At 43.4% G+C, this 14,967-nt stretch overlaps 1 protein-coding gene across 2 annotated transcripts in view; it reads right to left on the bottom strand.

The window, feature by feature from the left end:
• The window catches only part of UST (uronyl 2-sulfotransferase), a 175,357-nt gene that overhangs the window by 39,191 nt on the left and 121,199 nt on the right, over positions 1 to 14,967 (bottom strand). For both annotated transcript variants that reach the window (XM_032102171.1, XM_032102172.1), the window contains exon 7: positions 6,899 to 7,056. In XM_032102171.1, the coding sequence (XP_031958062.1) occupies positions 6,899 to 7,056 (158 nt within the window). The remainder of the gene's footprint in view (positions 1 to 6,898; positions 7,057 to 14,967) is intronic.

Here is a 14,967-nt window from a genome sequence, read left to right as displayed (position 1 = left end):
GATCTAAGTGATTACTGCTGGTGCTGCTGTACTTACCAAGTCAACCACTGCTCTTGACTCCAGGAGAAAGCAGAGCCACAGCAATGTGTTTGGCAAACGGACATATAAATCTCACTTCCCTGCACTGTAGGCTCAGGGAGCAGATCCACCCAGACTGAGCACCGATGTCACGTCAGGCTGTCAGCTGCCTCACTTTTCATCTCAAAATGCCAATTCATTTGGGGCCACAAGATATATTTATAGGCAACTGCTCTGCTGTGTAACCATGCACGTAACAGCTAACTCAATCTGACAAGTACATGCTAGCAAGGAACAGTAAACAGAAAGGACTTGAGCCTGGATGTATACAAGCTCCATGTGGACTGGAAAGCCACACCAAACTCTCTTGCCACACCTTTACTCCTGATTACATTTTAGCAATGACACTGATACTATCTTGGATAAATCTTTTAGTGGCACAGTTATGGTTTTCATGTCACACACACATTGTCTGGAGTGTCTTCACCTTCCTCAGCAGAACAAGAACCACAGCTGTTATAACGCTGTCAATCTTTGCTTCAGAACTCACCACAGAGAAGTTTTGTTTCTGAGACAAATATTTCGAAGACCTACAGGATCTTTTGAAAAACAGAGTCATGAGAAAGCCCAGAAGTGCTCAAAACTTTCCAAGAGCTCCTAGTTTTAAAACAGCTTAGTTTATTCACAATAAGATTTCAAACCTCTGGAAGACAGAAAACAACATATTTTTCTTTTATGGGACTGAAAAAAGAAAGGATACTTTCACTGACTATGCTTATCACTCATGGGTATATCCACTATCTTCAAGGCATCCTGGATCAGGCAGCAAGGTTTTGTCCCTGCTCTCCAAACCTTGTATTTTCATGGCTGAAGAGCTAGATAATAAATCTACAGCTTCTGATAGTGACTTCAGTTTTATAAAACAGACCAAGGAACACATTAGTTGTGCAGAATGTCCTAGATGCTATCGACCTAATAAAAAAGAAATGTCCTCTGGGATATGCACTGTGACTCTTCCTCTTTCCCTGACTGTCTTGCACACAGAGAACAGGGAATTTCTTTTACAAGAAACAAACATACAATTAAACACTCTTCCTAGGTCTTAAACTGTTACGTTTTAGCATACACATTGTTTCATAGTGTTCCTCTATGCAATATTGAAAGTTGAGACTTCAAAGGGAGAAGAGAAGAATGGTCTGTTCACGTTTTCTATTTTCAGAAGAGGATGTTGGGTGATAAGAAAACGCCACCCAGGCAGAATGTAAAACCACATGTGCTGTTAGCACTGGGATCACTGCAAACATGGGTAGATCGCTCCACCTGCTGGACAAAGCTTCTCTGCTCACACACACAGTTTGCCTGACATCAGAGATGGGAACCTGCTACAGAAGTGTTACACACGGAATTACTTCCCAAATCCAACCTCATGTTCTACCTCCACGTGAAATTTAGAATTTTCCTCTTCGGTAGAAAATTTTCAGTCAGTGACTCCTCTTCAAAGTATTACTTAAGGAAAACACAAAGCTCTCCCAGAGGGCAAGGCAAAAGAAAAGACAGCGTATTTGGAGTCTCCAAAGCCTTTAAACATTTGAATGCGTTCAAAGTTTTAGAAGTGATGCAAAAAACCAAAAAATAACCACCCACCCAAAACCAACCCAAACAAGAAAAACCCACCACAAAACCCCCTCAGTATTTAAACTGAAACTAATCCATGCTGATTTTATTCTCACATCAGGAGTGCAGGTGCTTGTAGGAGAGAGAGGGTTTAGCACAGAAGATGAGCCAGTGTATTCCCTTTCCACTTAGTAGTCACAACCCTTTCAGAAAGTATAGCTCACAAGAAGCCAGCAGACTAAGAAGCCTCAGATAATTTGTCCTAATTTCTTCTTTCCTTTCATTTTGTGCTGAACAAAGGCAGAATGTAAGATGGTAAGATGATCACTATTTAAAGACACCACACAAAAAGCACTGCCTCCTTCCACAGAGTCCTACGATCATTTCTTTCTCAGAGTTTTTGCTCTTGGAGGTGGTGCCTGTAAAGACATTCACTACAATCTCTCTGAGAGAAAAAGCCCTTGGTTCCTGAACTTTTACACATGCGTAACATCTGAACCATCTGAAGGCACGTCCCACCTTCAGTGCTGGCCTGGCACAGGAGTGATTTCGGCACAGTGCAGAGACTGCTGAGCTTGATTCCATCCTTCTCCTAACTCCATCAAAAATTCCCTGCGTCTTAGGACCTCAGCTCTCCAATAAAGACAAATGGCAGCATCCTCTCCTTACTGAGTTTAAAGAGAAGGGGAAACTTATCAATAGAAAATGTCAAGACTGTAACATTAACATTCATGAACATAACAGATTTTTTAAAAAAAGGTTTCTATTACCTGGTATAATATTACTACTACAGTTTAAAACATTCCCTGTAAGTGCAATTCTTAAGAGAATCAAATTTTCATTGAATTAAAAAAATATATACTTTTTACAGTTTGTTTACCTGAACAATATTATTTTCTTTCAGCTGACAATGTGACTTATTTCATTGCACTCAATAAAATTCACTGTCTGAAAAGCTTAAAGTCAGTCTTCTTGTTGTAGAGTAAGGCCTACACATTCTCCATGCAAAATGCAACTTTGAGGAAACAAAGGGGTTTTTTCCTGGTTTTGGGAAGAAATGTTTTTATAGGGCTTCTGGTGCCAAACAAAATTTATGAACTCCCGCAGAGAGGTGTGAGGACATGGGTCATTTCTGAGGTGATAAAAAACCATTTTATTGCCTATTGTTTTACACTAGATGCTGTTAGCTTTTACCCCATACCATTGAAGTTGACAAGACACAAGAAAAGTCTGTTTTGCTGAGCATAGTATGTACTTTTTGCCTCTTAAAAACACCAAAGATATGAAACCCACATGTGCCCATTTCAAAAGAAACTCTGTAAGTATTCTCTGTGTTCTGGCTACCAGACAGGTTGCAGAAATGAGCTACAGCCAGCAAAAATGAACAGGACTGACCAATGCTTTTTTTCCTTTAGTTGTGCTCCTGGCGAGTGAGGATTTTATATGTCAAGTTTTATTATAACTATTTCAGACCTTTCGAAGAGTTAAGGAATACTTTCAAATTTTGCAATAAATAAAGTCTAAGACTCTGCAATTGGATCCTATCTGCTTCAATGCTAGTGAAAAAAGATTTTGAGCAAATTTTACTGTGTTAGCAAATATCTTCTTAAAATTTATTCTACCCATCTATTCATCCATCAGTTTCACAATCTGTCTGCTGCCCCCATTCCTGGCCTTTTAGTCTCTTGTCAAAGCCAGTTTTGGCTGCCAAGGCAAGACAAGTTTGTAACTTTAGACAAGACAGGCATCAAAATAGAGTTCTTTTGCAATTTCTTGACTTGGTATTAACATTAAGAAAACACTTCATTTCAAGGAGAGAACGGAAACGCAGAAAAACAGGAAGCCCATGGCTTTAAAGTATTGTACAAGATAAAACCAGATTGGTTCCAATGAAAACTTTAGCACCACAAAGAGCTTTCACATTTTGTTATACATGGTTATAAAACACACAAGTCAATATATTTGGCATATGGAATAGCTGAAGGCAACATTTTGTTAATGCAATGAAGGAAGTTATCCTCCTAGTCTCCCCTGACATTTTCTGTCATGCTGAATTGACAAGTTTTTAAAATATTTTACCTTTCTTCACAGTTTCCTTCTGCCAGCTTATGTCAGACAAATCATTAGCATCAACAAGAAGAGCACTTAATTCGTATTGCTTTAAGCAGTTATCTGTGTCATCAGGTATACAGATACACAATAGCACTCTGCTCTCTGATGAAAATGTCCCACTATCTCTCTGACCACAGAGCCACAGTTTTAATGATCTGCTTCAGAACAACAGCAGAAAAATATTTTTGAAGCTAAAACAACTACAGGCTTTGTTTTCTCCTAAGAGAACACTGAGCAAGAGTTTCTTGATAAATGTTATTATAGTGTTTCAGATGAGAAATTTTACTACAGACACAAAAGAAACAAAGAATTTTGAATATGGCCTGCACAGTTCAAAGGAACAGAGATGAGAAAAAGTTTTCTAGATTTCCTGATTTCTATAGTATCAACCTACACTGAAGGTTTCCAATACTAAGAAGTTTGCTTAGATGGGAGTTACAGTGATCTGGTGACAAGCCAAAGCACCTGCATGTGAGCAAGGAGAGTCCCAACTTTGGGAAGAAGGGGTTTAACCCACAACTCCTGCAGATGTATCTTAAATGTGTATGTGGTTTTATGGGTTTGAAAACACCAGGCATTTTGCTTCCTATAGCAGGAAGGTGCTTTTAATATGGTTTAGATTATGATGGGACAGCAATCACCGATTTCCTACTGTGATTTCTAATCTATGTAATCCTAAAAAGCAATACTGGATTGAAATTGTCTTTCTTCAGCTACTTTTTGCTTCGAGGCAGCTCTATAAGTCCAGTTTTTGAATTGCCCCTAATCCAGAACTGCTTATTGCAGTGGACTCTGGTGCAGATATTCACAGACTTGGAAATGAATCACGTTTCTGTACTCGTCCTTCACTGTGTTTTCCTCATCTTGTTATATTTAGCTGATGAAAGTTAAATTGAAGAAAAACTTTCTTTATGCAGAAAGAGGAAAGACTGCCATAAGAGACTAAGAGCAGCAGGTCAGCAGACAATACTTTAAACTGTATAGATTTAATCTGCAAGTGTTAGTTGCAAGAAAAGGTCAATTTTGGCCCAAGTTATCTGCTGATTTGTGGGACCACCACACAGCTGGCAAAACAACATGTCTTCTTCCAAGCACTGCATGATGCAACAGCAGAGGGTGTTGCAGATCAGGCCTAAGATGCCCTGAGGAGAACAAAATAGGACTTCTTACACACCACTTGAATACTTTTTATTTTTCTGGCTGATTCTGTTAAGGTTTTTTTTGTAAGCACCAACTCAGAAATAACCAGAAAATAATTATGATAGAAAAAAAACCCTCAAACATATGTATGCATGAAAAGAGGAGGAGAGAGTTAACACAAGGAAACTGTTTTCTTACTAGTATGCCCAGTCAATAAGTGAATGGGAAAGATAAAATAAAGATTTAATCCACCTAGGGAATACTGAAGTAAAGTGGTGAATCTTTAGACATGACACAAGACCCGTCTTACACATGAAATCCCAGAGGAAATCACTGTCCTGAAACAGGTGATCAAATTTCCTTCAGATACTGGAAAATACACAGAGAAGAGAAAGATTAACCAGCACTTAATGATTCTGGCAGATTGCTTATTTCCCACCTGACAATTTCTAGGGCACCCCAATGCAAATCAAAACCCTGTGTGCTGCTTATAAGCTTCCCCCATAGTAAAAGAAATGAAAATATATGGTGCACAGAGCAGCTAAGAAGGCATATAGACTCTCAAAGGAAAGTCTCATGGCAGAGAGAGCACATCATTCTATTGATCCCCCTGCCTTCCTTTTGTCTAACATCCCTACAGGGACACCTCGGAGACCAAAACGTGCAAACGTTTAGGATGACTTCCACATACTACAAACATAGGTATTTTTATTTTTTAAGTTATAAAGATAAGGGAAATAACTGATCCCAAACTGGGCGTTGCTCTCATGTCAGTACAATACTCTCTTTATGTCTGTTATTGAGCAAAATCGCTCTAAGGCTGGACATGACACTCCCACCTTCCAAACAGCTGCCTTAACTGCCTTATTGCAAGCAGATAATGACCCTCTGCAATCATATTCAGAGAAGGAATGTCATTTCCCTAGTATCTGTATCACTGCTAAATACAGAATTTCCAAAGATGCATCCCGGGAGAAGGGTTTGGTGAACAGTCACGCATAAATCCTGGTTATGGATAGAAACCCATAATTTCTCCAAAGTGATTGACTACTGTAATTTCTGTTCACAGTCAGAAGCCAGCCATCAGCTGCATACATTACAAACTAAATTCAATCTTTGTTCCATGTGCTTTTAATATACAGCTTGGTACAAAACACATATTAATGGCTGTAGGCATTTCACACTGACACAAATGCAACCGAATCACAAAGGAAGAAGGGAAGTTTTACCCCTGCTTGGTTCATACAATGTTGATGAGCCAGTCAAATGTAAGCAAGAAATCAATTCTGCTGGAATGACATGCACAGCCCTCCAGAAGCATCATATTTATTTTTAGGCATAGGACACAAGACTGCCTTTTAAAGAAGTCAGCAATAAATAAGTGTTGGAGGGATGAATTGACAGAGGGAACCCTTTCAGAATGCCCACGGGGTGCAAATTAAGCAGTAGATTGAGTGCCCTCCATTTTCATTTCTCTACTCCAGTCTCCTAAGCCTCTTTCCTCAGTATGCTTTGTACTGGAAGTGCTGTAAATACACATTCTTATTTGTACTTCACCTAAACTCAGCTCAACTGAAGGTTCATTTCATTTCAACTCGTAGTCAAGGCTGAACTTGGTCCTAGAGAATCTCCAAAGTGTCCAGCTCCCCAAACCATTTCTTGAAGGTTTCTTTAAGTACATATTGCTGACACCATTTTGGGAATATTTTGACAGTATTATTTGAGAACTGAGTATGACAATTAAAAGAAGGAAAAGCCACTCCAGTGGAAAATGGGAAGCTTTCTAGCATGTGGAAAGATCACTGAGCAACAAGTGCTTGCAAGGAAAGAAAACCACACAGTAACATTAAAGATAAAAGTGGAATATGTGACCTTCCCCATTAATCAAATCTGCTCCCTAAAAGGGAGATAAACTTCCTCATTGACTGAACAAGAAAGAAACATGTACCCTTCAGCAGCCATTCAGATTTTGCTGAAGTTTCCGTAAGAATAGCTTTTTAATGAAAAAAGTTACCTGGATTTTTGTAGATGCTAAGCACATCCTTGAAATAATGAGGTAAGAATCTTTCTAATAAAAGCAGCACATCCTCCAACTCCTCCAGAATGCCCACAAGCAGAAAATTTTCATTAACGTTCAGCTTTGCTCTTTCAAGGGCCCATTCACCAGGCTCCCTGTATGAAATTGATGGGGGAAGAACAGATGGAGGAGGGAAAAAGAAAAGTTTAATTATGCATTTACTTCTCAAATTCAAGCCAAGAACAAAAGTGAATAAAAAAAATATTCAGTGCTATACTTAGAACAAAAAAAGACCCCCCGCCAAACCTGAGCAGCTTACTGAGCTTTTCCCCGCAACATCTAAAATTGGCTTGGCATGTAAAAACAGGATCACATTAAAAGGAGGCTAATCACTGTGTGAAAGTACTCCATTCTGAAGACATCTTTTGCCGAGCTGTTTATCAGCTCGAACTTGTGAACTTTGGTATTTCAACTTGGAAGCAGCACAAATTGTCTGATGGGAGGAATGACTGCCCTGGGTGTTGGAAGGTGCTGAGGGGTGGTGGTATCCCTAAACCACATCAGCAGAACTGTTGGGACCAACGTCCACTGCCTGCTGTTACTTGGTGAATCCTACACAGGACACTATCATTTTCCACCTTGCCCTTCATTTTAACTTCTGCCAAAGTCTCCAGGATCTTCCCTTTCCCTGTTATTACCCCTGATTCCCCTGTAGTTTTGCTACAGGGTTTGCTTTTTTTTTTTTTGCTGTGACTGATACTGGTTTTTAAGAACAGTTTAGGGTTCTTCTATCTTTTCTCCCAGTGGGAGAAGCTGGCAGAACCTCGGTACATCTTTACACTTCCCTTTTCCCAAAAGCATAATGTGGTTAGACAACCTTATGAATCCCAAATCCCATATACTAATTCATATTAGTTATGTTCTGGGAGCAGCAGTGTCCCGGTTTGAGACAAGTTCGGAGGAACGTCCAAAATGGATGTCCTCTGATAGAAGGCAGGTTACAGCCATCCCTCCCCCACCAGGTTCGGGAAAAATTTTCCTTGGAGAAAAGTGAAAGGGAAGAAAACTATTTATTTAACAGACACAATGCACAATGGGAAAAGAATAATGCTAAATAATAAAACCTCTTGCTGTGGAGAGAACCTGGTAAATTTCAGTCCTTTCTGTGTGTGTAGTCTCTCTCGCTCTTCGGAGCTGGGTCGGCCTGGGTCCCCCTCCAGGCCTCAGTGGAAAGTTCTGAACAGTTCCAGAAGAGGAGAATAAGAAGAAGCCAAAGTCCCAGGGAGAAAAAATGTTTAATTCTCCATCTCTCTCTGGAGAAAACAGAGCCGAAAGCTGGCTGAAAAGCAGCAAAGGATGCTTCCTCCGCTCTTGCTGCCGCAGAAGCACGCAGAGAGATAGAGAGACCTTGGAGCACAAACTGCTTCAAAAAGTTCGCCTGGCTTTTTTCTTTCTCTCACACCCAGATTTAAAAGACTCGGAAAGGCACAGGACTCATGCCTGGGCACAGAGTGGCAATAGGGGATACACATCATAAAGTCACTCCAAGACATTCCACCTCTTATCCCATATCGTCGGCTCTACACACACACATTAATACATACATATACATATACAGCTGTGTACAAACAGTGACAGTGACACTCAGCAAGCAGTGGTATACAGGCATTCCACATTACAGGTGGTTTTCACCCTTCACATGGTACACAGCATGTTATTCCATCTCTCTGCATTACCCACCATGTGCAATCAGGTCCCTGAGCAAAGACAACCCCAAGGATGGGTTTGTCTGTACTCGACGCAGAATTAATCCAAACAGTCTTTCCTAACCATCCTCTGACATGCACTACAGGGACCTTATCTCCATCTACTGTATGCAGGGATTCAGACTGGGCTGGACCAGCTCTATTGGTGGAACCTCGGGTGTTAACTAGCCAGGTGGCCTTTGCTAGATGCTGCTCCCAGTTTTTGAAAGTTCCCCCACCTAGTGCCTTCAAGGTGATTTTCAACAATCCATTGCACCATTCCACTTTGCCTGCAGCTGGTGCATGGTAAGGGATGTGGTACACTCACTCTATGCCATGTTCTCTAGCCCAGGTGTTTATAAGGCTGTTCTTGAAATGAGTCCCATTGTCAGACTCGATTCTCTCAGGGGTGCCATGCCTCCAAAGGACTTGCTTTTCCAGGCCCAGGATGGTGTTCCGGGCAGTAGCATGAGGCACAGGGTAGGTCTCCAGCCATCCAGTGGTGGCTTCTACCATTGTGAGCACATAGCGCTTGCCTTGGCATGTTTGAGGCAGTGTGATGTAATCAATCTGCCAGGCCTCCCCATACTTGTATTTGGACCATCGCCCGCCATACCACAGAGGCTTCACCCGCTTGGCCTGCTTGATCGCAGCGCATGTCTCACAGTCATGGATAACCTGGGAGATACTGTCCATGGTTAGATCCACCCCCTGGTCTTTTGCCCACCTATAGGTGGCATCTCTGCCTTGATGGCCTGAGGCATCATGGGCCCATCGAGCTAGGAACAACTCTCCCTTGTGTTTCCAGTCCAAGTCTATCTGTGACACTTCTATCTCTGCAGCCTGATCTACCTGCTTGTTGTTTTGGTGTTCTTCATTAGCCCTACTCTTGGGGACATGGGCATCTACATGGCGGACTCTCACAACCAGCTTTCTTACTCGGGCAGCGATGTCTTTCCACTCTTCAGCAGCCCAGATTGGTTTTCCCCTATGCTGCCAATTAGCCTTTTCCCACTTTTCCAGCCATCCCCACAGAGCATTGGCTACCATCCACGAATCGGTGTAAAGGTAGAGCTTTGGCCACTTCTCTCTTTTAGCAATGTCCAGGGCCAGCTGAATGGCTTTGAGTTCGGCAAGTTGGCTCGATCCACCTTCTCCTTCAGTAGCTTCTGCAACCTATTGTGTGGGACTCCATATGGCTGCTTTCCATTTTCATTTCACCCCTACGTTGCAACAGGATCCGTCAGTGAAAAGAGCATAGTGTGTGTCTTCTGATGGCAGTTGGTTGTAGGGTGGAGCTTCTTCAGCACACATCACTTGTTCTTGTTCTTCCTCATCACTGAGACCAAAGTTTTCACCTTTGGGCCAATTTGTGATTATTTCCAAGACCCTAGGGCGATTCAGTTTTCCGATACAGGCACGCTGTGTGATGAGAGCAATCCATTTGCTCCATGTGGCACTGGTGGCGTGGTGGGTAGAGGGAACCTTTCCCTTGAACATCCACCCCAGCACTGGTAGTGGGGGTGACAGGAGGAGTTGTGCCTCAGTGCCGATTACCTCTGAGGCGGCTTGGACTCCTTCACAGGCTTGCAAGATTTCTTTCTCTGTTGGAGTGTAGTTGGCTTCAGATCCTCTGTAGCTTCGGCTCCAGAATCCCAGTGGTTGGCCCCGAGTCTCACCAGGCACCTTCTGCCAGAGGCTCCAGGTCAGACCATTGTTCCTGGCTGCAGAGTAGAGCATGTTCTTCACTTCGGGTCCTGTCCTGACTGTGCCAAGGACTACTGCATGAGCGATCTCCTGCTTGATCTGGGCAAAGGCTTGTTGCTGTTCAGGGCCCCAGTGGAAATCATTCTTCTTGCAGGTAACCAGGTAGAGAGGGCTCATGATCTGGCTGTACTTGGGAATGTGCATTCTCCAGAAACCTATGGCACCTAGGAAAGCCTGTGTTTCCTTCTTGTTGGTTGGTGGAGACATTGCAGTGATCTTATTGATGACCTCGGTGGGAATCGGATGCCATCCATCTTGCCACTTCACTCCCAGGAACTGAATCACTTGAGCAGGCTCCTTGACTTTGTTCTTCTTGATGGCAAAACCGGCTTCCGGGAGAATTTGGATGATTTTCTCTCCTTTCTCAAACACTTCTGCTGTGCTGTTCCCCCACACAATGATGTCATCAATGTACTGCAGATGTTCTGGAGCCCCACCCTTTTCCAGTGCAGTCTGGATCAGTCCATGGCAGATGGTGGGACTGTGCTTGCACCCCCCTGGGGCAATTGATTCCAGGTTTACTGCACACCCTTCCAGGTGAAGGCAAACTGAGGCCTGCACTCTGCTGCCAGAGGAATGGAGAAAAATGCCTTAGCAATGTCAATAGTGGCATACCACTTTGCGCTTTGGACTCCAGCTCGTACTGGAGCTCCAGCACATCTGGCACAGCAGCGCTCAGCAGTGGAGTCACTTCATTCAAGGCGTAATAGTCCACAGTCAATCTCCATTCTCCTTCAGATTTTTGCACAGGCTAAATGGGACTATTGAAGGGTGAGTGGGTCTTGCTGACCACCCCTTGGCTCTCCAGATCACGGATCATCTTGTGGATGGGAATCACAGCATCTCGAGTTGCCCGGTACTGTTGGCAATGCACTGTCAAGGTGGCAATTGGTACTCTTTGTTCTTGCACCTTCAGAAGGCCGACTGCAGACGGGTTCTCTGATAGCCCAGGCAAAGCGTTCAATTGCTTAATGCCCTCTGTCTCCACAGCAGCTATCCCAAAAGCCCACCTGAGTCCCTTTGGGTCTCTGAAATACCCACTTCGGAGGAAGTTTATGCCCAAAATGCACGGGGCCTCTGGACCAGTCACAATGAGATGTTTCTTCCACTCTTTTCCGGTCAGGCTCACCTCAGCTTCCACCAGGGTCAAATCTTGTGATCCACCTTTCACGCCAGCAATAGAAACAGATTCTGCCCCCACATGTTGCGATGGGATTATTGTGCACTGTGCACGAGTATCAACCAAGGCATCATATTTTTGTGGTTCTCATGTGCCAGGCCAATGAATCCACACAGTCCAAAAAATACGGTTTTCCCTGGTCTCTACCTGGCTAGAGGCAGGGCCCCTCTAGTCCTGGTTATCCTTCCTTCCCTGGTCATACATTTTAGAGGTTCCTTCAAGGGGATCAGACATGTCATCTTCTCTTCCCTCATATATGGCAGTTCGGCTATGGGCAACTGGAGCTACTTCCTTTCTGGTGGAACTTTCTTTCTGAGTCTTGCACTCCTTCAATTCACGCACTCGTGCTGCCAGAGCAGAAGTGGGTTGTCTATCCCACCTCTTCATGTTTTCCCCACTATCGCACAGGAAGAACCACAGCTCACCTCATGGGATGAACCTTCTCTCTCTAGCTGGAGGACATCTGCATCTGGTAACAGAATCTCTGGTCTGTACCACCGAGATTTGGAGAAGGCCCTCGTTGATCTCCTTCTGGAGTTCCTGGTGATTCTTCTCTATCTTATTTTCCACTTTCTGCAGATGTGCTTCCACAGCTGCAATTCTTGCATGTGCTGGGCCATGCACGGCATCTGCATATGCTCAGAGCTTTGTCACCATATGCCGCATGGTCTCATTCCCACTGTCAGCCAGTTTCATTACTGCTAAAGCAGAAGTGTATTCTTGTGGCCCAACTTGTATGAGCTTTCACCACATCACTGGATTAACTCTGACCCAGTCTGGACTCCTCAATCCGGGGTCATCTGTGCAGACAATCTCTACCACCGTTAGTTCTCTCAAGTGTTGGATCCTTTGTCCTATGGTCTTCCACTGCGTTTGCTGCATATAGAAATCGTCTGCGCACAGGTATCTATCCCTCACGCCACTCAAGACCTGTGTCCAGAGACTGATAGACTCAGCCCTCCTTATTATTGCTTGGTCAATAGCTGGATCACGTGACAGGGATCCCAAATGCCTCGCGCTTCAGCACTGTCCAGCATTCTATCATCTCCTGCCGTGTCCCAAATACAGACCATCCAACTTATTATGCATTCATCAGACCATCGGGTGTAGTCCTTTGTTAGGCTACAAAGGTCCTTTATGGACATGGACTCAGTAATAGTTTCTGTGCCTGAGTCAGTTGGTGGCTTTGAGGTTCCTTCCCCTGCATCATCATCATCTTTCACTGGGCGATCAGTTTTGGTTGTGTGCTTTTTCCTTGTGACAGGAGCCACTGTCAATGGCTTAGAGTCTCCATCTGGTTTGGGCTTCCTGTCTGGTGTGGCTGCAGCCTGAGTGACTGGGGTGTCTGCAGGCTTTGCTGATTTATCTTCCTGCCCCTCTACCTTTAGCTGCTGCTCTACAGTACCTAGCAGTGTGCGATAGGTATATGTCAAGGCCCAACATATTGCAATGAGCTTTTTCTCATTAGAATTGTCATTGCATTTCTCTTTCAGGTATTTCCCCACCTCAGCTGGGTTCTGAATTTGCCCAGGGGGAAAATTCCAAGCTACTGGGTCAGAGAATTTCTTCAGGGTTTGGCCCATATCCTCCCATTCCCCACACCACTCAGGATTTTCCATGCTGGGTTAGGTGTCTCATCAGTCACCCTGGAAATCTCAGCCCTGATTCTAGACAAACTGCAAACCATATAGAGGAAGCCTACCAGATAAAATACCAGGAAGGCGGTCTCTTTAATATTCAGGGGAAACTGAACATTCTCAAAAGATAATGTATTAAATTTAAAGGGGAAGGAAATGAAAGGATGGGAAACCCCATCTCCTCCTCTAACAAACTGGGTGCAATTACTAATAAACCCCCAAAACAGGCTACTGAAACTAGGACTGGGATTAGGACGGAGAAACCACAAATCATACACATTTTGAACAGCTGCCTGTACCTCTGTTAACTTCTTATAAATCATTATCACTGAGCACAGCAAAATAGAAATCTGGATTCATGACCCTGCTTGATAAAAGTTACATACCAGGGACAAAATCTGAGCAATCTGTGGATAGGCAAACAGGCCTAGGGACCAGAAAGACATTAGTACCTCAAACCAGAGAGACAGTATGAACTCAACCAACATGGTGACTACTCTACCCCAATACAAAGCAATTAAAACCAAACCAAAATGTAATTACTACCGTTTTTTTTCATTTTCCTCTGAGCCACGCGCTGGGCACTACTAATTATTTGTCCCAGTTTGAGACAAGTTCGGAGGAACGTCCAAAATGGATGTCCTCTGATAGAAGGAAGGTTACAGCCATCCCTCCCCCACCAGGTTCGGGAAAAATTTTCCTTGGAGGAAAGTGAAAGGGAAGAAAACTATTTATTTAACAGACACAATGCACAATGGGAAAAGAATAATGCTAAATAATAAAACCTCTTGCTGTGGAGAGAACCTGACAAATTTCAGTCCTTTCTGTGTGTGTAGTCTCTCTCGCTCTTTGGAGCTGTAGTCTCTCTCTCTCAGCTTCTTTGGAGCTGGGTCGGCCTGGGCTCCCTCTAGCCCTCAGTGGAAAGTTCTGAAGAGTTCCAGAAGAAAAGAAGAAGCCAAAGTCCCAGGGAGAAAAAAAATTTAATTCTCCATCTCTCTCTGGAGAAACAGAGCCGAAAGCTGGCTGAAAAGCAGCAAAGGATGCTTCCTCCGCTCTTGCTGCTGTAGAAGCACGCAGAGAGATAGAGAGACCTTGGAGCACAAACTGCTTCGAGAAGTTCACCTGGCTTTTTTTTTCTTTCTCTTGCACCCAGTTTTAAAGACACGTAAAGGCACAGGATCCATGTCTGGGCACAAGAGCGGCGATAGGGGATACACTTCATAAAGTCACCCCAAGACAAGCAGTCATCATTCATACTGAGACAAGGTGTAATGCCAGTGTCCCAAGCCAAAAGAAATCAGTTGCCCACACTGCCTGGGAGCGGCTGAAAATCACACCTCTTCCCTGACTTCATTAGGTTATTGTGGAGCCTACCAAATAGTGAATTTAACATTTATCTGAATACTACTTTCTACTCCTACTAGAGCAGACTTGTAGGAGGTTTTTCATGCTCTACCATGTTCTGTGCACTGATCTGCTTTCTGGAAGAGCAAAGTCTCCTAACAAACACTATGAGCCTCCTGTTTGTAGCTCCTTGTGGGATTAAGATGTAGGTGAAGGAAGTGCAAGGACATGACAGGAGACAGATCTTCAACAAGGTATAAAACAGTACTTCAATATGCTGCTTGGGAACCTCAGAGAGATATGTTGTGAAAGTATTCAGGCATGTGACTGTTAATGGAATTACTCATGCACACAAGTTCAATGTGCAATCATAAGCATTTGCAAAAAAAGCCA

Source organism: Corvus moneduloides, chromosome 3 (assembly GCF_009650955.1).
Source record: "Corvus moneduloides isolate bCorMon1 chromosome 3, bCorMon1.pri, whole genome shotgun sequence".
Taxonomy (NCBI): Eukaryota; Metazoa; Chordata; class Aves; order Passeriformes; family Corvidae; genus Corvus; species Corvus moneduloides.
This window is presented reverse-complemented; position numbering and strand designations above follow the sequence as displayed.